Source organism: Papaver somniferum, chromosome 3 (genome assembly GCF_003573695.1).
Source record: "Papaver somniferum cultivar HN1 chromosome 3, ASM357369v1, whole genome shotgun sequence".
Lineage (NCBI taxonomy): Eukaryota > Viridiplantae > Streptophyta > Magnoliopsida > Ranunculales > Papaveraceae > Papaver > Papaver somniferum.
In genome coordinates, this window is record NC_039360.1 from 171,168,344 (window position 1) to 171,191,325 (window position 22,982).

Consider the following 22,982-nt stretch of genomic DNA (forward strand, 5'->3'; position numbering starts at 1 on the left):
TAGCAAATAATAAGTTTGGGGTATTTGATAGACGCATTTATGTGTCTATTTTTCTCTCAATTTTCTGTATTGTTAGACTCGATTAAGTACTTATTGTGTTATTTTGTGTTCTTGTAGGAAATTTTAGAGAAATAAGCCCTTGCGGTGAAATGGGCTCAAAAAGCAGTGTTTTACACCCCGGAGAAAATTACTAAAGGCACCCCATAAATGTACCGTAGGCACCCCAGAAATGCACCGGAAGCGTCCCAGAAATATCCCGGAGGAACCCAGAAAAATTACTATTTCCACCCAAAAATTACTATTTCCATCCCAATTGATATTCGCACCCCAGCACTCTGGATAAGGGGCACCTTCTTCAACAATTTGAATTTGTGTTTTTGGCGGGAAATGAAGTTTTCAACTGGCAGAATTTTGATCGTCAAAATGAATAGGTTAGAGTGCGATTCAATCGCTGAAAATTGGCAGAAAGATGTGATTTGGCATAAGGAACAAAGTTTGGGTGGTGGTTTCGATCAAATTTGGCTGGAATACTTGTTTTGATTCTCGAGTTCAAAACAGGGCAAGCATGCACTGGAGGATGATAATCACGCGTCATGGAGAGTTATGGACGTGTTCTGATGATGTGGAATGGCTCGAAAATCACTTTGGGTCGTGAAGAATCGATTTGGAGCGTGGAGGGAGGAAGTTTACGCAAGAAATTCCAAGTTTGGTAAGAAAATATTCGGAAAATATTGTTATTCACTGCCCGCATAATGAAGAATTATATTGGAGTTATTGGCGAGATTTGGAGTTGTTGTTGGATATAAATAGGCTCTTTGGGTCTACTAGAGAGGTGGTCGAGAGTTTCGGGAAGCTTTGGAGGCTACATAGTGAAGAAAAATCGAGTTGCAGAGCCACCATTTCTGCTGCTGCAACTCAAAAACACGAAGAACATTATACAACCAGAGACAGTCGTTCATGCTACAGTAACAACGACTGTCATCTGAGGCTCGTAGTATTCCGTATACTACAGCACTTTTCAATTATCGTTCTTTGTAACGGTGTTGCAACAATTATAAACGTTGCAAACACCCGATTTTCATTATTTTCTCCATTTCATCATTTGTACACCTCTTTTGAGCAATGAAAAATTTCTTTGAGCGTGTTTCCAATATGCGGAGCTAGAACCCATCACTGGGACAACGGAGGAAGCAACTTTTCATGATTGTGGTAAATGAATTAATTCTTTATATGACTTTTTGCATAGATTTAATTGTTTAATGATTTCTATTAATTATTTGTTATTTTGTCTGATGTCGCATGCTTAGTTTAAATTACTTTTGATGCGTCATGCTTACGACTTACAGATAATGTTTTATGAAATCTAGTTTTGGCAAAGAATTAGAGTCACAACTTCTTTTGTTTGAGCTATATTGTCTAAAGTTAATGACTGAACCACAAGAATATGAAAAGTAGTGAAATCCAGCGTTCTAGTGTCTCTTCACCATTGTTAATATTTTTGTATATATATATTTTTAAATCTAAAAAATTATCCTTCACAAGTCCGAGAGTTTGAACCTCATTACTACAACCCCAGAAAATCCATAATCACCTTCATGTTTACAATTTAGTCCAAATATTTGTAATTTAATCCAAACTGACTCATGATGATGTCATCAATTTTAAATAATAAAAAAATAAAATAAAAATCAATTTATCTTTTGAACCGTTTGTCCAAAATTCGCAAACTTTATATATTCGGAAAGCCCTTACCGAGAGCTACAAAAAGAGTACCCATATGACTATATAATTTTCATTTTTAACTTTTTTTAATTTACATTGATGTGTACAATTATGTACACCGCTGCAAAGATCCAAAAAATCCAGAGTCTATGATAGCCAAACTGCCACCCTAATCTGCACAGACTGATAAAAGTACCAACCACGCCAAGCTCCAGTTGGATAACATCCAGATTTGTAGATGTAAGTTTAGCAGATAACCTGCATCGAGGACAAACCAATGAACATAAGAAATCGCAGCTTGAAAGAAAGTGATTATCCTTTCGCTCACATCCACATAAGAGAACAAAACAAGAAAATGATCAATATAAAAATTTACTCAGTTTATGGTCAGAGACACAATCCATGTGGGCATTACTACACAAACTTAATATAGCTTCGAAACATCCCAGTACAGTGATTCATTGCACTTTACCAAAAATGAGATTACTAACATGCACAACATATCAATCATGCTCACACCCAGACCTACTTTTTCATGAGAAGTATATTGGTGCATCAATATATTCATCCCTGTGAAACATTCCTAAAGTCGATCATTCATAGCCACAAACAAACCTACTTTTCATTGAAAATACACTGGTGCACCAATGTGTACACCCCTGTAAAACATGCATAAAATCGATCGTTCATATTCACACTCTGGCACACTTTTTCATGGGAATTACACAGGTGCACCAATGTGTACACCCCTGCAAAACATGCAGAAAGACGATCATTCATAACCACACACGAACCTACTTTTACATGGGAATTATAGAGGTGCACCAATACGTACACCGCTTCAAAACATGCATAAAGCTAATCATTCAAAACCGCACACAAACCTATTTTTTCATGGGAGTTACTTCCCACAGGTGCACTAATATGTACACCATTGTAAAACAAGGGAATTGTACTTTTTCATAAGATTTACACATATGCACCAATATGTACACCCCTATAAAACATGCACATCAAACTGATTTGGACCCTAAAATCATAAGATTTAGCCCAACAAACTGAATCATCCTCGCAGCATCATCAATTGAATATGCACCAGTAGCACAAGTTGTTACAACAACATGATTTGGACCCTAAAGTCAAACACATACTTTTAATACAAAACATTAAATTCTACTACTCATATTTACCACATACGTTCTTCTTTTCTTTTTCAAAGTGGTGACTATAGCAGTTCTTCAGTAGCCTTTCTTTCATTCACATAACCATGCATTTTCCAATGAATAAACTGAAGTCTAAAGCCAATAGTAAGATATTGTGCGCATATAAGGATCTACAGGTGTACGACTATGTGTACATTAAAAATCAGTATGTGTACAATTATGTACACATCAAGAATCAACAGGTGTGCAACACATAGTTACTCTATATGCTACATAAGACATGGACTCGATGCAAAAAAAAAAACTAAGAATTGACGTTTAATCCCAAACATGTACATGTGTACTACTTTGTACATACCTATAAAACATGCATGAAACCGCTCATTCCCACTCACGTTTGGACTTACTTTTTTCATGGAAAATACGTTGGTGCACAAATATGTACACACCTACAACATATGGATGAAATCAAGCATTCTTACCCATAAACAGGATATTTATCATAGAAAATAGACTGGTGCACCAGTTTAGACTCTCCACATAAAGGAGACAGACTCCTGATTACGACCTAGTTTTTATGCACACCCCTGCAAAACATGTGTAAAAATGATCATTCATAACCACACACAAACCTAATTTTTCATGGGAATTATACTGGTGTACCAATATGTACATCTACAAAACATGCATAAAATTGATCATTCATAATCCTGCACAAACCTATTTTTTCATTGGAATTACACAGGTACACCAATACGTATACACCTACAAAACATACATCAAATCGATCATTTATACCCATATGCAGACTTATTTTCATGAAAAATACATTGATTCACCAAGATGTACACCCCCTACAAAACATGTAACCAATCAAACGTATTCACTTACAAACAATTCTATTTCATGAGAATTATACAGGTGCACAATAAGAACACACCTGCCGATATTGTACAAAAAACATGTTATGAACCAAACAATGCTACATGTCGCAACGCGGAAAGAATTAGTAGAATTTAATACCTGTAAAATCAACATGTGTAAAACTGTGTACACGTTAAAAATTAACTTGTACAATTATGTAAAATTAACTAAGGGTTCTGAGATGTTTATTCCACTCTATATAGAACTATGGAAGAAAGACATTTAGAGAAGTCGAATCAGCACTTTAATGAACCACCTAATAGTCACCAAGAACTCCCTAATGAAGTTTAAAAATTATTAATTGTAACTGGTAGGGATCATTGACCTTCTTATTAATTTGGAAGCCTGTGTTGTCCCAATAGTAGTGTAGCATTTATTTTTGCTGATTTATACATCACAAACGTCACTATACCACGTTTGACATGAGCTCATGAAAATGATGATGAACCAAAATGTCGTCATTGTATTTCCCTGTAAAAATTCACTTAAACAGTATGATCTTAACAATTTTGAGCTACTATAATATTCCAAGGGAATAGTAGTGCCCGTTTGGCTAGCTTAACAATCTTCTCTAACCAAGCCAAAAACGTTGATTTCTCTCTAAGAGAGCACCCGAATTAAGTCAAGCTTCACAAAATTCCTAGTAATAAACATATTAATTCCTACATTGCCTTATCACTTATCACAATATTCTCACAACGCGTAACATAGCTAAACGAACAACAAACAAATGACCCCTGCCTCATATTTAACACAATCCACAAAGGAAATGTGGTTGTAAAATGACCACGTCATCCACCTAACTCCTAATGGAGTTCACTTTCCCAAATAAGAAAAAACATCTCTTTGATTCCCATGCTAACACCATGTTTGTTTACTCCTGACTCATCTGAGTTGTCTGGATCTGAATCATCTGGATCTGAGTGAAATTACCTGACTCATCTGGATCTGAGTCGATATATTTGTTTTGAGTCAGATCTGACTCATCTGACTCGGAAATAAATGAGTCAGTGGTTTGGTCCCATGAGTCAGGGGTATTTTGTTACCTGACTCAAATGAGTCCGAGTCAGGGGTTATGTCAGAGTCAGAGGTCGAGTCAGATCTGACTCAAAATGTAAAACAAACGGTCTGACTGCTGACTCGGTCCGAGTCAGGAGTTGACTCAGATTCAGACGCCGAGTCAGCTGCAAACAAACAAGTTCTAAGACGTGGAATCCATATGGTGGTGCTGACAACTAATAAACAATTAACTTTGGTAGTCAGTAGTTGATTAAGTTCGTCTTCTTTTGGTGCCTGGCTAACATTTCAGCAATACCAACAAAATGCATAACATAAACAAAACAAGTTTACAATATTCAGCTACAATTAATCAAGCCAAACAAACGCAAACAAAATACCACAATGATCTCCAAAATTTCTCCAAATCCCTACAATCTTGTTCCCTCTCTGTCTTTAAAATGAGATATAATTCAACAATACTCACAAAAGCTCATATGTTTTCACTGGAACCCATCGTTTCATATGAAATTTATACCTAATCAACAAAAAAAACGTCAAAAACCTAAATCCCTCCCAAAATTAAAATCACAGATGAGATCAAATTTACAGAAATTAAAGGAATTAGATGGATGCAATTACCGGTAGTCATCTCAAAAGAATCGCCATGAAACCAAAATTTACGGTTCCAACTCATTTTCTCCTCGACCAAAACTCTATTTCATTAAAAAGAACCTTTAGATATAAGAAAAAAATAGCATCTGGTAACTCATCAAAATAAAATGAATACCTAAAACATCGTAAAAGAAATTGTAATAAGATTGTAAATAAATATTAAAAACAAACTGCTGGTGTAAAATTTAATGAGTTTTGTTTAAGATTTGGATGAAATTTACCAGATCTGTTTGTTTAATTTGAGATCTTCTTCCATAGATTCTACGGTGTTGAGAGAAATGGGAAAGGTAGAGACGCCTAAAATAATGTAAACCGGATCATGAATCGAATTCGTGCTAAAGTTTTATCAAAATCTTATGATGTCGCCTTTAATCGGAATGGATGGAGAGCTCTGTGCAGTTTCGAAAAATGAAACCAAGAAATCAAAATCAACGATGAAGAAGAAATATTGATGGGTATTTTTGTCACAAAAAAATATCATTTTGGACTAACTCGTTCACCAAAGGACCAACTCGTTCTGAATTGTGTAAATTTGGACCTCCTAGTACTAGGCCTGAGAGGAGAGGACTAGAGTGTCCAAAGCCCAACAACTTTGGGATTAAACGTTAATTTCTACAACCTGAATAGCATCCTGGTGGCAGCAAGACCACGGAACGGACCACATATTATGTGGGGAAACAAATGAAAAGACCGGCCAAAGAACAGCAGGATCTTCAGATTAATCTTTCTGAAACTACAAAGTAATAGAACAAATTCTTCCCACTTTTCTTATCTATAATCACATATCTGAAATACGCAATCACCAAAATTTCAGTACAAGTATAAAAACAAAGGAATTTCCAAACGTAAAGGCAGAATATTCACTAACCTAGAGTAGAGTATGGGAAAATCCCACTAAAACCTAGAAATTCTGTAATTAAAGCATCTTTTGGAGATCATCCACGAAATAGAGAAGAAGCGCACATTTAACAACACAGTTTAGATGCTTGTGCTACTCATAAGCTCAACACTTATTTATAAAAGCGAGGTCCGCAACACTATTAACACATTAAAAGGCACAGAGGTTTACAACTTCACATACAGTCTACTGAAATGGAGATACTTCCCTAAGACTGCTAGCTACACCATCACTATGAAGCTAGTCTGACATTCCTTTTTTCTTTTCTTTTTTCCCTTCTCTCTAGAAACTGATTTCTGGGTATTTTCATCAACCTAGCAGCAGCAACAACAGAGGCAGCCACATCACCAGGATGCGTTACAAGATTAGGGTTGTCTCTCATTTCTGCACCCACCACCCCTTCTGCATCTCTAGGCGTAGCTTCCTTCTCTGCTGGCAACTTCAAAGCCGCATCCTAGCACAAAAGACAGAACCAGTATCAGATCTGTGAACAAAACCATTATTAAACCCCATAGTTTATCAGAGAGAGAGAGATCAATCTGAATAGCACATACTGATTAGAAATTAAAGATCAAAAACACCATAAAGATCAAAACTTTCTCTAGTGATAACCACACAGAATCATGAAATTATGATGAAATACAACAAACCCATGCTGTTGAATCACTTGAATTGAGGATTGAACAAAGCATTAGTCAGTATATATCCATACCTACAGATGTTGCTAACTGAGTTGATAAATATCAAACTAATAACACACATATATAAAGCTCATTCGTTGGGAATTCGCTTCGCTTACACGGCAGTCAGTCTAGCGAATAATTTGGGAATAACGTTTGCAATATGTCTTACATAATTCATATAACTATTAAAAGAACACTGTCTACTTTTTCTCTTCTACTAACAAGAATATCAAGAAAGTTGGCGGTGGAAAGAAAAAAATGAAGAAATTACTGAGAGTGCGAAAAACACAGCATCAGCAACTTATACCACCAAAGTTCCAACTCCAAAACTGTGAGGTTATAAACAATCCTGTTATCAGAACATTTTCATGCTGAAACCAACTGAAACCATCAAACAGACCAATGGTCAACAGAACCAGCCACACAAGCAGCACATAAACAAACAACTATCACCACCTCTACAACAAAAGTAAAATTCAATATGAACCATTGTAGCAAGTACCTCCAAATTGGACTGTTCATCCTAAATTCACAATATCCCTACCCAACACACCAAATTGAGATAAGAATAAACCACCCACTTACACAAAGTAGTTGCTTCCCCAAGTGATAACAGTTCCTGGAGAGATACCAAAACCTAAGAAACTCTCACATGAGCACCAAATAGGAATAGTACGCTGATCAAAACCTAATTACACTTTCGGTTTTTATAACGAATTTTAGCACTGAAAAGGTCTTTGGAGCGAGACTACACTTCTAAACAAAGATTAGAGTGATTAATCAAGGGTGTTGGCGTGACTAGATAAATTCAAAGATCAGCGAAACATAGCCATAGACTCTTAGCAGGTCATTGAACTGATAATTTCATGACACATTTTCTGTTTCGTCTCAACTTATAATGTAATAGTATTGGTTTTAGAATTATTACCACTGCAAAAAAAAAAAAAAAAAAAAAAAAAAAAAAAAAAAAAGGAGATAAACTACATACCAAAATATTAAGAAGGAGGCTCGACCCAGTTGAGCTCTCGAGGAGTGAACTTCGACCAATTAGGTTCAATCCATGTGCAGTTTGCACGCCAGCCCGCTGTCTCATATAAATTCTTAGAAGTATGCCGACCCCCAAAAGAGTCATACCTACCGGTTTCAAGAGAATAGAACAGAATCCCATCTCCATTCAAACAAAGTCTAGGGAGATATATTTTGTTCTCCATTTGACTGTTCGGAGCAATGGCTGAGAAACAAGAGGTGTGGCTGATGAACAGCATATGCTTCCCCAAATTTTCAACTTCAACCCAGTCATTGACGGGGAAATCAAATTTTAGGACTGTAACCAGCTTTTCTTGACATCCTAATTTCACCAATAACAGATCTTCGCCACTCTTCACCAGGAAACCTGGATACGTATATGTATCACTGTATCTTTCACGCGGAATCCCATGAACTTTCCAGGTTTTACCCTCCAAGTTAAATGCCCCTAAAAGCCCATTATAGTCCACACAGTAGAAAGCCCCTTGATGCAAAATTGGAGGATTACACAATGGCCTATACTGAATAGCATTATCGAAGTTGAAAATATCCCAGACCTGTTTCCCTCTGGTAATAAAATAGAGGGTGATTGTTCCTTGCTCACTTTGATCAATGGAAAAAACTGTACAGTCTGCGGAAGTCGGCAACGAACAAAAACAGATGCTAGAAGAGAAATGATGCCCCACGTCCGGAAGATTAATGGTTTCCCTTGTGAATGGATTGTAGAAGAATAGGATTTCCTCTCTTGACATTAATAGCCAACCATCCTTCTGGAAACAGATAGTAGCACCAAGTAGCAACTCGGAAAACTTCAAGAGATAGTACTCATTACGCACAGGGATTACGAAATAGTAGATGATGTCATTGCTATCTCCACAAACCACCAGCCATGGAAATAAATTTGAGGTCTTCGTGATACTAGTTGTTGCAAACGTCCGCTTTGATACAGGCATCATCGCTCGAATTGTTTTACAGACTGAACGAAAATGCACGTAATCCAACGGATGAAGATAACTTGCAACCAACTCTCTGGAATCGGCATCAAGAACATCCCAAGGACTTGTTTCTTCAAACCCGTTCTCGTTCTCATTCTTTTCATAGGCAATTGTGCTTAATCCATTTTCCACTGCCTCTCTCATGCAATCTTCTTCTTCTTCCTCATGTTGCCGTCCATCAAGAATCTTAGTCCATGGGAAACACGACAAACATGGCAAAATAACAGCATTAAGAATATCCCAAGAACTTGTTACTTCAAATCCACCATCCTTCTTATTCTCATTCTTTTCACAGGCCATTACACTTGATTCGTTTTTGACTGCCTTTCCCATGCTATCTCCTACTTCTTCCTCTTGTTGCTTCCCATCAAGAATCATGATCCAATCAGATGAGAACCATGGCCTTGGTAGCTTTAAACACGGCAAAATAACAGAGTTCCCGCTACCGTGTACTTCAAATTTATATAAAGCCTGATCATCTGGAAGTGTGTAATACAGACGACAACCTGTAAGTCCCAATTTGGACGCCGAGCAACAAGCTCTAGTGTTTTTTCCGATAAACAGAACATTATCTCCCAAACAAGTCACCTCCTCCGACTCCTTTGAAGCGAAATCCAACATCCAGACAACAACTGAGTTGAACACCTTCATGTCTTGTCTCCTATTGAAATATATTTCAACCTTGAAGAGTTCAACAGAAGATTCCACGTAAAAAGCAATGCTATCAATATGGTCACTCCCACACCAAGGGTATTCAGTGATGTTGGTTATCTCGAATGGCCTTAAAGTGAGGGAATCATCATCAATATCCCAAAGCTTTCCCTTATCAATCTCTAGGTGTTGATCATATCCACACATAAGATATAACTTATCTTTAAAACAACAAAGAGAAGTAATGAGGTATTCATCTGTCCTAGTATCTTGAGACAAGACCCATTTTGTTTTCCATTGTTTGTCTCCAGGGTGAGAAAATACCAAAACCATATCACTGTCGCAATCATCTCTTCCACGAAGAAGAAAAAGCAATAAAACCATTGGCTCATCATCATCAGCATTATCAGGATAAGCAATTGTATTAGTACTAGTTCTAGGAGGGGATGACAAAACACAGTCTATCAGAGAATATTCATCCGGTTTATGATAGAAAGGTAATAAATTAGGTAACTGAATGTTCTTTAATGATGCAGGATTCCACAGAAAACAATCACCAAAATCCCAGTTCGGGGCATGGTTGTATGCTGGATCATCACAAATAACAATTAGCCAGCCTTGATGAGAATGCTTTTGCCAATAAGATTTTCCACTCAACTCAGGTATGTGTTTTCTGTAGCTTCTGTTATTGGGTTCACAAATATTATAGAGAGCTTGAATTTGTTCGTTACCTTTTACATTAAACGGAAAGACAAGCCAGGGAGATGGCTTCGGTCCTGGCGGACGATTGCATTCACATCTTGATGATGATACTACTTTGGCACCTTCTTCACCCATAACCCACGATTGATTGATTGACTGATCTATTGATAAATAAAGTGTTGCAGACTTTAAATTTCAATCAAAGTTTAAACCTGTATGATGAAGATATCCTTAAAACAAAAGGAAACAAAACAGAAAAATACTGCCTTTTTTAAGAGTTCGTGAAGAAGATTTGGAAAAAAGTGTGGTGGAGAAGGCTGGAAATCTGAAATTAAAAGGAGAGAACAATCTACAGAACCATGGATTGCAACCAAGATTTTTGTATTTATAAGTAATTGTTGATCCGAAAAAGGAAAAAAAAAAAGAGCTGCCTTTTTTGGAGTTTGAGAAGGGAGGAGACTGTGAATCAATGGTTTCATAAAGGGTATTCTTCTTCTAATTGGAAAAGGAAATTGCAAGAGAATCGGGAGAGGAAGCCAAGGAGTTTAATGGCACAGAGGATGAATCAATAATATAAACAGAAAGAAATGAAAAAATACCTATCGGCGGTCTAGATTTTTTCTTTGTGCTCAAATGGACGGTGTAAATTTAGACCTGGCTCCATACAACTTTTTTTTCGTGAAGAGAAGACGGGCTAAAGAAGCCTGAAATTTATTTGATTTTTGTTAAGAGCAAAACGAGATGGTAGTTAACTCGCTTAGAGCATCTCCAGTACTAAAGGTGGAAGCCTGAAATTTTACATTTTACCTCCAATGCTAAAGTCACCCTTCACTAAAATCAATTTTGGAAATGGGTCATCATTTTGGGGGGAAAAACATCTTTGAAGTTATCACCCAATAACAATATTTTCTAATTAAAATAAATCAATTTTGGAATAAAATATTGGTGATGTGTCAATAGACCCAGGGTCATGAAGAAGGTGAAGATATGATCTTCTTCTTTACCCCTTCTTATGAGATGGCATCCTTGTCATGATTTTCATTAACCTTGACCTTAGCATTGGAGATTAATTTTTAGTTAAGAAAGTGTTAAATCCTAGATGTCATGTCTTTTTAAGATCTTCACCCCTAACATTGGAGATGCTCTTAGTAAGACTGGTTTTATATATTTACATGGAAAAAAATGCCCTAATTAACCACACGTGTTGTATGTATACACAAATCAAAATGATTTGACCTAACAATCACCTTGTTCTTCAATTCTTCCCATCACCGTTTTGATGATGCCATAAATTTTGGAACAATAATAATCAATTCGTTTAACTCCGTGTGAAATAAATTTTTTGATAACTAAAATCACTACACGATTTATCTCAATTTCCAGCAAGAATGGATATCTTGTAGAACAGAAGGAAAACAACATCGACATGATCACTAATAGGTTGATGACCAGATACCAATGAAAACATTAGCAGGACTCCGAGTATTGATGGAACATCATTTATTTAACTTTTTTAATCGATAATATGATATCTTTTCTTATAGGAAAAAACCATGAAAAGTGATTTGTTTTCTCTAACAAATTTTAATTTACTCAAGAGTCTGTATCCGGATTTAGGAGTTAGTTATACGGTACCGTGGACACCCATGATGATCAGAAGTATCCAATCTGTAAACTAATTAAGCTGCATTTGTTCTTAATTCCGCGACGTGTAAGTTAGTTTCTAAAAAAAGTTTCGTGTATCCATTGCTTATCAAAGAAAATAGATGTCGCGTTCGCGGAATAGAACGAATAATTAAACGACGAGAGGATTCGGTCGAATCAAGTTTGAAACCATTAGTGTCGGAGGTATAGAACGGAAGTGGGAGGAAGAAGAGGATGAGTGAGTTAGGTTAAATCATTCTTAGTGTAACGTGTGGGAAGAATGTGTGTGGTTAATAAGGGTAATTTAGTCTAACTCGGGTAAGATTATGAAACCATCCCGACTCGCCGAGTCAACTACGGTTTTCGCTCTCCTCGAATCTATTTTTGCTCTCCCTCGTTTTTGTTTTTTTTATAAGAGAAATTTAATGAATACATTCAATCATTTAGAGTTATTACAAAGAGAGCAAAACAAAGAAAAACAGTAAACTGTAGAACCACCGTCATCAAAAGGGACATGATGCGATGTTGGACACACATATGTTGCCTCATTAAAAACCTTGCCTAGGAAATTGGCGAAGGAAAAGAGTACAACGCGATAAGTCCTAAGAGATATAAAAGACATAGCATACAGTACCAACCAATGCAATTGTAGAATTTCAGAGATCTAGGAATGTCTCGTGCTCTATTGGTACCCAAAGAATTGTCTTCTGATACTGGAAATATGTTAGATTCCACAAACAAGTTGTTGGAAATAAGCACCTATGCTCGAGATAGAACTATCAAGATGGACTCCTGAGCCCTTCTAGCAAGACTGCTTGAAGTGTCACGTCGGCCTATCCAGGAGGGGGTCCTGCTAATCCAGAGTTCAATTAGTGAAAGTTGAGGTTGTATCTTCGAAAAAACACCGCCTTTGGGATCACCAGCCCAAGAAGAAACTAGAATAACATAGCCAGCATTGATTTCAACATCATAATGGTTCAAAAGAGCCTTCATTTTTATATTCAAATAAGAAACACAAAAATAGATTAAGTTACACATTAACCTTATGCAAAACATGATGGATAGAAACACTACCATTACACTAGTTAGATGCAAAATATAAAACGACGGAAGTAGTAATACAAAATTAAACCTAGATAATCCGAAACTAAAAAACTATTAACTTCAATTATAATTTTCAGAAAAATGAAGAATGATTCTATGAATCAAAATGATAAAACACTTAACTGTTGATTTTGATAAGTAGTCTAACGTTCGTTATAAAACCATACTAGTGAACTTGATAAGTGGTCATCAGATATATCTAATAGTATAAGCAACTAAAATTGTAAAGCGATTCAAGAAATAAAAGAAAAAAATTGGCCCTTGTACAGCCAAGCAGCCTTCCCAATATTCTGCCGAGGCCTGATTCTCCTTTGCTTGCAGCCTGGTGTAGCCTAATTATACCAACCAAACTGTGATAGTCCCCTAATCAGCACGGCCTCAAACGGAGGTTGTAAGAGATACAATTCCCGTGGAGATTGATATTGGTACAGACGGTGCTGAGGTTTATACTGTTGGGAACTAGATAGGTACACGAGTAAATGAAGATAGGTACAAGAGTCTTCATTCACAGGATGCCACTGGAACCACCTGAGAATCTGAAGTTCCCGTACAAGTTTAAACATAAACAGTTTTCGACCCTTTTGTGTTTTGTCTTTACAATCAACAAGGCGCAAGAGCAGACGATCGAAAACACTGGTATTTTTTTCCCTGAACATGTGTTCAGTCATGGTCAGCTATACGTTTCTCTCCCGAGAGGAATGTCAAGTAGCAACACGAAAGTGTTAGTGTCTAAAGTCACCATTGCAAAGAAAAAGTGAACATACACAAAGAATGTTGTGTGTAAAGAAGTCTTTTTGTCTTAGAAAAATACGAGTTACAAATACAAATTATAGATGTAAAAAGACATTTATGATTCAAAAATTATTATTATTAAATGAAAAAATCAAATTTAGTTGTGATTACTTTTGCACATTAATATGAAATGAGTTTTCACCACTTGGCGTTGACCGAATGTTGACTTAGACCGTTTATTACTATAAAAATAACAGAATTACAAAATGAATGTACCGGCAGGAGCATTGCGCATGCATGTTATACTAGGAAGCCCAAGGCTTATTCAACAGTCTAAACATTAAGGAATCGTTAATTGGTAGTATTTGGTGGTGAATTTTTCGATTTGGTAATGATATAGTAGTTTGTGAAAATTGCTTCATTAGTTATGCAATGCCATGATGCGTACATGTAACCTGTTTTTTTGTTTTTCAAAGACTTAAACCCAGCTGATTTTTGTAAGAAATACCGCTGCAACACAATGAATGCAATACCATGATACTTACTAGGATACCTTTGCCATGCTAATCTATGTACCTATGTTTGTATTCTCTGATGGTTCTACAGGTTAATGGTAACTTCCTCAAAAACACATACATTCACAACTCTAAAACTCTTTTCATACTTCTTTTTGGGTACATAATACATTTTTTATCTTCTTTTTCTTTTTACCGAATTTTAGAATGTATCTGAAATTTAAAATATGTTAGTTAAACTTAATGGTGACAAGTCATTGTTATAACTGCAATACACAACATTTATGGCAAATGTAAAACTAACTTTTATTCTAGAAGTGTATCCATGTGTCATAGGAATGCAGTTTGCCAGTAACAAAAGACCTGCAGTAGATGGACCTATCGAAAAGGGAACAATATAGAGTATTATGATGAATTGTTCATCAATTCCAAATGTTTTTAATCATGCTCCAGAATTCGGATGAATTTTCATAAGTAATATGTAATAGTTATAACATTATGATTGTTATGTTATTGGGTTTTTCTGAACTATGATGAGATTCTAAGATATTTTGGCCAATATCGTAGGAAATATGGGTTTGGATGGCGCCCCAAATCCATTTATGAATGGTGAACATAAATTGAGTTTATTCCCAAAGGATATATCCCAATAGTGGTGTCTTAACGCTTTGAATTGAAACTGTTTTCTCAACCGTCGTGTCTTTTGAAATGTTATAAAAACTTTGTTTTACAACAATGGAAAGACACAAAAAATTCTTAGTCGCTTGTATAAAAATAAAATTTGCTTTTGAAAGTCTTCATAGAGAGAGTTTGGTGCTGCTTCATGCGTTCGATTGATTGGTGTTATTCATGTGCAAAGTTAACATCAATAGGTATAGTTGTATCTTGGCTAAACTTACTTCTGGATTCGTCATTTGCACCATTAATAAACGGGAAGTTAAAGTTTTCAGGAAAGAGGATTACCTCGCCTCTATACACCACTTTCCTTCATTGTTTTTACTATATGCATCTTGTTTTTAACATGTCTGTGTTCTTAGAGAATTCTACCATTGTTTCTGCTTTCAAAGATATACTTACGATGGGTTCCAGACAAGTGTTTGTGATTTTTTCACAAACAAGACTTGTGCTAATCGGAACAACCAATACATGGGTATTGAGTTTGGGTACTGATATTATCCATTGTGTGGTTTATAACCCAGATTTTCCAACAATCTGAAAACTTTAAGTTTTTGTATTTTAGTATTTGGGTTATATTTGAGTTTCCCTTCATTGGACTATTCTTTGATTGCATATTGATTTCTCTAGAACCATGAAAGAAACTACTGTGAACCATTTCCAATGATTAAGTTGTGATGCAACTTTGGATTAATAGTAAGAATCATAGGTTGGGTGAAAATTGAATCACAACCTTGATTGTTAATGTTTTACATTCTTGGTATGTTGGTGATATACAGTGTGATGGTTGTATGTGAACTTCAGTTGGTATTTACCATTTCCATTGTTTATTGCAGTAAACAATGACGAACGGAAGCAACACCAACAGTGAGAAAATCACCAACCCTCGCAACGGTTCTAACAATGGTTCTATGAATGATGCTGGTCCTTCCAAGGCAGTTACTTCCTCTCACTCTCATACTGAAAATACTGAGAAGTTCAATGGTTTTGATTTCAAAAGGTGGAAGTCAAAGATGCTCTTCTACCTGACAACATTAGGCTTGGCTGCATATCTCACGGAAAGTCCACCAACTGCGAAGGATGGTGATACTCTTCAAGTCTCGACAACGCAAGCTTGGATGCACTACGATTTTCTCTGTAAGAATTATATCTTGAATTATCTGGAAGATTCCCTATACAGGGTTTCTTATCCAATGAATACTGCGAAAGAAGTATGGGAGTCTCTGGATAAGAAATATAAGACTGAATCGGTGGGAGTGAAGAAATTTATAGTTTCTCGATTCCTGGGCTTTAAGATGATGGACAACAAGTCTGTTATGACGCAAATTCAAGAATTCCATATGATTTTTCACGAATTGAAGGCTGAGAAGATGACTTCAACTGAATCCTTTCAAGTCGGTGGTTTAATTGAGAAATTGCCTCCTTCATGGAAGAAGTTTAAAAATTATCTCATACACAAAACCAAGGAGATGACCTTGGAGAACTTGATATGCAGACTGCAAGTTGAGGAAGAAAACCGAACTGCCGAAAATAAAAATGAGAAAGCTATTAATGATGTCAAAATCAATATGATAGATGATGGGACTAGTAGCAAGAAAATAAAAAGGACGAACCATGGAGGAAACAAAGACAACGATAAAGGAAAGAAAAAGAAATTTAATGGCGAATGTTATAATTGTGGTAAGAAAGGTCATTATGCAAAGGATTGTAAATCAGGGAACAAAAAGAAGAAGAAAGCCAAAGCGTCGGGAAGTGAAGATGAATCTGAAATAAACATGGTGGCAGTGCTCACCCATGGATTTCCAGGCTCAAAGGTATGTCTCAGTCCGCCCCCATTTAAGGTCTTAGTTGTTTCAGAAGTTAACTTGATTAATAATACCAACGAGTGGTGGGTGGATACCGGGGAAACGAAGCATGTTTGTTCCGATCGAAGTATGTTTGCATCTTATAAGGAGATGAAAAACGCAGAGCATGTGTTCATGGGAAATGCTGCAACTGCGGAGGTTAAAGGGAAGGGTACTGTAATTCTGAAATTTACTTCTGGAAAGAAACTCACCCTTACCAATGTCCTGCATGTGCCAGATATTAAGAAAAATCTGATCTCCGGCAGTCTTCTCATAAAGAATGGCTTTAAGTTAACATTTGTGTCAAATAATTTTCTCATCTCCAAGAACGATGTATACTTGGGGAAGGGTTACCTCAGTGGAGGTCTGTTTAAGGCTAACATAGTGATTGTCAAGTCCTAAAGAATAAAGATGTTTTCAGTTAGCATCCCACTGGATTGCACAGTGTTTTTATGATTAATATCTATTATGTATTACATAAATCATTAGTCTGTTGAAGTTTGTGTGTTAAGGAACTAATATATGTGTCTGAAATTGGTTCCTAGAACTTGTTTCGTAATAAAAGTTCATTTGGTTTCTGAATTCAAGTAAATTATTGTGGTTTAATGTTTACCATTTGAATTTGGATTTTGTCTTGGTGATAAAACAAACTTGTGTTTGTCAATTGGCTTAGTTAAGAATGTTAATTTATAAGTTGCAAGTTTCCAATCGACCAAATGAAAACAAGGGAACTCTGATTGTATCCTTTGCAGGTTTATGTATCAAGTTTGGAAATAAATTTGATCTATAAACTATGGATTTTTACAGAGGGTTAGTGTTCTTTTATAACGATGACAGTGGAACATAAATCTAGGGAATCAATGAAGAATGATTTCACTTCTGTGTTCGTTTTCAAGACGCACCACGCTATCAACATAAGTTTTTCTTCTTGACATTTCAAATCTCCATTAACATCTTCATGGCATAGTGATTTCTTTGTTATTAGTGGATACTGACTGGCTTCATAGTAAGTTAGAATCAAACTAATGAAGAAATGTATCACATGCATATCGAGCATATTCAATGCATCACATGCATAAAATATGCACTTTCCAAATAACTTGGTTATTTCACCTAGCATACGCTACCTTTTGTGGGTCCCACGATCCACTCGAGACATTAATCATGTCACAAACTGGGGGATACAAACTGGGGTATTGGTCTGGCGGTTTACAGCGTGCAACACGCCATCACAAGAACGTTTCAGGAATACATGAGCGGTTAGTGATGATGGGAGAAGTGGGCAAGATTGGTCGTGTGACACTAACGCACCACTCCACTCCTCCATCACTCCACTTCCTCCACTTCCCACGAGAGACTGAATAAGGCTTAATGACTTGTATAAATAGGTTCTCCTCCCTATTTTCCAACAACAGCACAGAAATTCGTGTTAATACACCCAGAGCCTGCTTGCATTATTCGTAAGCATGCTCACCTTTCTATCACAAGTCATAAAACATCCATCACCTTCACACTCTCAACACCTTCTTCGCTTCTCTCCCTAAGATCAACCTCACTTTCTTCACCTTATGACCGAAGCAAGTCTGGAACGGCCATATCTTTGGTTTAGGCCATAATTGTATGAATTAATCTCTCGATATCAGAAAGCACTCATGTGCAGTGCATTTGTTTAAAGTTTAAATTCACTTCCCATTCACACACACCGCAAAATTACCTAAACCTGCAGAAGTATTTTTCACCCACAAACAGTTGTATGATTTTAGTGGATTTAATATTTCAAAGAAGATATTTTGAGTTAAAGATTGTCTTGGTTAAAATCTTGATATATGGTTCAAGAAATGGATGTTCATAGATCCTTATCAATAATTTATCGTTTACAAACTATTTTTGTTCACGTCATTTGGAAATTTCCCAAGCAACAATACATACCCGTTGAGCATGACTGCGTAAACTTCCAATTGTCTATCGCTACTGATAATGTTTCAAATTTAACTACGAGCAATATAAAACTTCTTTGCACAAGGTATACACACTTTTATGTATTACCTAGTCATTTTAGATTCCACGAACTGAAGAGGTTCTTTACATCTGAGTTCGGTAATAGGAGAAGATTTCAAACCCAAATGACCCGACTTCACGAACTGGAGGCGTAGGTTTTCAAACCCGGTTTACAAACCCGTTGATCATGACTGCGTGAACTTCCAGTAGTTTGCAAATCTATTTGTTTCTAGTTTGGAAGAATCTCATGAATTGTCTAACATGACTATGCTCGCTTTTGCTACAACTCTCATAGATACTTATAAGACAACTTTATTCGCAAAATCACTTTGGACTTGTGGATTATTATTTACTCTTGAATATTACTGAACATTGTTACTGCTTATAAGTTCAAAGGCTTACTTATCCACTATGGACTATCATGGTGCATGGTTCCTGAACTACTCGTACCATGGTGCACATTCTTCTATGTAATTGCAAGGAGGAATTTTTACATGCTTACATTAATTCTTAACTAGGAATTTCATCTAAACTAGGAAGGTGTTTTGCTTGAATATCAAGCAACCTTAACTTGAATTCAAAGTTATCTATAGCCTTAAAATCTCTAAATATGAAAACTCTTGCAACATGATTTCTTAATCCTTGGGACTCTTGCGTCCTAGTTGCAAAGATATAGTCATCTTCTATAAACTAGGTTTATTTACAAAATTGTTTCTAGGTTACGATTTCGAAGACTTCATTTAGAGATTTGTGAAGCCCAACCAGACTATTTTTTACCTGATGATTCTTGTATCCGGATCATGTTTTACTAGTTATTGAAGTTCACGAACTTGAGATCACGAACAAGCAAGATAGATGAAAATCACAAAGTTCTATTTATCTCAGACTTTGTGATTCCTCATGATATATATGTAAACTCTTGTTTGATATGCTTGGATTTCTCTTGAGAGGTGGTTAGTGATATATGCATATCTTTAATAAGAGTGTAAGTATTTTGCATTTATGAGGTTTTTCGGACTTTTTCTACTACAACCAAATTTCCAAAGCTAGATTGAAACATATGAAAATGGAAATCAAATAGGCTTGTCTGTTAGAGGAAGATAGGTATCAAAAGTCTTCAGTGCGGTTGAAGCAACTCTTAGGTTATAAGGGACTTCAGCTAAGGGAATCAAGTACTTAGAATCTTATTTTTAGAGCATATCTTGGTCAACCTCGCATGCGTTGCTATATCAAGCATGTTTGTCAATGTTAGTGATCAAAACTATAAGTCTTGATTTCTATCCTATTTATCTAAGTCTCGGACTAAGGTAGGAAAGTAAAGTTGAGCTCAAGGACTTCATGGCGATTCAACGACAACGACGAAGATCTACACCAAGGAACCATGGAACTTCATCAACAAAAAGGTATGTGAAGACTTGAACTTATCTATCACTCGAAAGTCTATCTATTCTATCGCCTACTTCTTGAGGCGCAAGTCATATGCTTAATATATAGACTAGATCAAACACATTTGGTATTTCGAGCCAAGTATTCAACGCTTATCTAGTTCTCGAAATATATGTGTTGGTAAAGTTTATCGCTTTGATCAGGTTTATCTTCATCTTTCAATCACTAAGTTGAGAATTGCTCTGATATGAATACAATCTGTGAATAACGGTTGGGTAGCATCCTCTGAGAAAGTCTCAATGATTAGAACGAGAGTTTAGATAACATAACCATGAATACCTTGATCCGGAGTTTCACAACTCTGTTGAGCAAGAGAATTCGGTGAATTGTGGAATTGGCTTGACAAGTACGCGAACCCAGTCCGCGAACTTAGTCCGCGCACTGTCGAGAGTTCTCGACCGAAAAAATCTGCTGGATTTTCCAAAGACTCGTCTGCTGCTTTAGTCCGCGAACTGGCGGAAGTTCTAGATCGAGAATTTCTGCTGATTCTGGAAACTCAATAGATAGACCTTAAGTTCGTGAACTTGTTTGTGAACTTAAGAGGTTATGATCCAAAGATGTGCTCTGAACATAAACAATAAATTACTAAGTAATGCTTAATGCAAACCGTGGTTATAATATCCATTGAGTCGGTTCAATCGAATCGATAGAATCTTGTTTCAATTATGTCTTGTGTATGTGCATAAGATCTCATAGCAATTGGATGACTCTCTAACTAGTTCGTTTGAGTCAAGTGGACTAGTTATGATGGATGAGGAACCAGGTCAATATGAGAAGCTCATATGGTTACCTTTTGGGTTACTGTATTAAACCAATACAGGTGTACACGTTTGTGCCGGTTCTCACGAACTTGGAAAACGTTCACAAGTGTGTTTGAAAAGCTTTATCTTTTAATCTAACGGTTGAGAGATATTGGATTGAATCTAAATCAGGTTTCATCTAACGGTGAGTAAGGATTACTTAGTAACTAAGGCAAAAACCTGATTTGAAAGGATATATATATATATATGAGACTTCTAGCTAGAGAAAAACTTAATCCCCATACACCTTTCCTGTGTGATACTAGTGCGCTCGCTAGAATCGATCTCCATTAACCCTTGAGTTTCTTCTTCAAATTGGGTTTAACGACTTAAAGACTTCATTGGGATTGTGAAGCCAGGCCGATACTACTTTTATCACAGTGGTGTGATCTGATCTTACTTTTCTATCGTTAGGAGTACAATCGTTTCTGATTGGCTCGAGAACTTGTTTCTCCGATAGGTAAGATAAAGAAGTCACGATTATCTTCGTCTCACTGATCGTGATTCCTCGTTAGTCTTCTTGTGTATTCATGAATTAAGTATTGAGAGGTGATTGATTTATCTAGGGTGTTCATAGGGAATATAAGACCGGATTAATCAATTGGTTCATGTGCTACCTTGATTTATATCAAAAAACGAAACAAAACCTAGGGTTTATCTGTGGGAGACAGATTTATCCTTTGATAGATTTTTCTGTGTGAGACAGATTTGTTTATTATCAAGCCTGCGATTTTGGGTCGTAGCAACTCTTTGCTGTTGGTCAGATCAGCAAAGGGAATCAAATGCGTAGTATCCTGCTGGGATCAAAGGCGTAGGGGTGCAACTGTACCTTGTATCAGTGGGAGACTGGTAGGAGTTCAATTATAGATCAGTCCGAAGTTAATTGGTAGTAGGCTAGTGTCTTTAGCGGCTTAATAAAGTGTGTATATAATCTGGACTAGGTCCCGGGGGTTTTCTGCATTTGCGGTTTCCTCGTTAACAAAACTTTTGGTGTTTGTGTTATTTCTTTTCCGCATTATATTTGTTTATATAATTAAAATAATACAGGTTGTGCGTTGAAGTTTAATCAACTGGAGATCCAATCTTGTGATTGTTGATTTCGTTGATTAACACTTGGACATTGGTCTTTGGTACCGTCCAAGTTATCTCTCTTTGATTTGATTCGCATATTTCTATTTGCTTGAGTAACAATCAAATTGAGAGATAGAGATAATAACTCCTTGAGACACTATATTCTAGATTGAGTCTGACTGTCTAGTTGATTCTCTAATAGAGTGTTTCGGAGTTTGTCCATACAGATTGCTATGCGAAATATTGGGTGGTGTTGTTAGACCCCCGCTTTTTCACTTATGAGGTTCAAGAGACGTAAGGAATACGACTACAACTGAATTTTATTTTTAGGGTTAATTTGGTCTTAAATACATTCCAGTATGAAGTCTGATAGTAGACTAGTATTTTTATCGGTTTAATACGGCGTGTTCAAAGTTAGACGAGGTCTCGTGGTTTTTCTGTTAGTGCAGTTTTCCTCGTTAACAAAATTATAGTTTTTTATGTTTTTCCTTTTCCGAATTATATTGGTTATCTTTATTATAACAGGAGTAATACGTAAATCAATCTTGATAGTTTAAGTCCCTATGGGTTGAGATCAAACCAAAACTCGTTTTTGTTGAGTTCATATCTTGAACGATAGATTGTAAGTTTTATACTTGCTAGAAACCGGATCTTGTGCAATTAGCATACAAACTAGATCTATCTTGGATATCGATTTTGAGATCGTCCAAAAATCTTC

The 22,982-nt window shown here is 36.3% G+C and overlaps 1 protein-coding gene and 1 long non-coding RNA gene across 2 annotated transcripts; both read right to left on the reverse strand.

The window, feature by feature from the left end:
* Positions 1-1,808: 1,808 nt before the first annotated feature.
* LOC113361892 lies at positions 1,809-5,851 on the reverse strand. Its single transcript, XR_003365404.1, has 3 exons — positions 5,702-5,851; positions 5,448-5,521; positions 1,809-1,980 (listed from the first exon to the last, which is right to left on the reverse strand). It is a non-coding gene; the product is annotated as an uncharacterized LOC113361892 (long non-coding RNA).
* A 414-nt stretch (positions 5,852-6,265) lies between these two features.
* On the reverse strand, positions 6,266-11,350 carry LOC113358018. The gene is made up of 2 exons (XM_026601520.1): positions 8,050-11,350; positions 6,266-6,832 (listed from the first exon to the last, which is right to left on the reverse strand). The coding sequence occupies exon 1, from the start codon at positions 10,568-10,570 to the stop codon at positions 8,057-8,059; it is 2,514 nt and encodes an 837-aa protein (XP_026457305.1). The 5' UTR covers positions 10,571-11,350; the 3' UTR covers positions 6,266-6,832; positions 8,050-8,056.
* Positions 11,351-22,982: the final 11,632 nt, after the last annotated feature.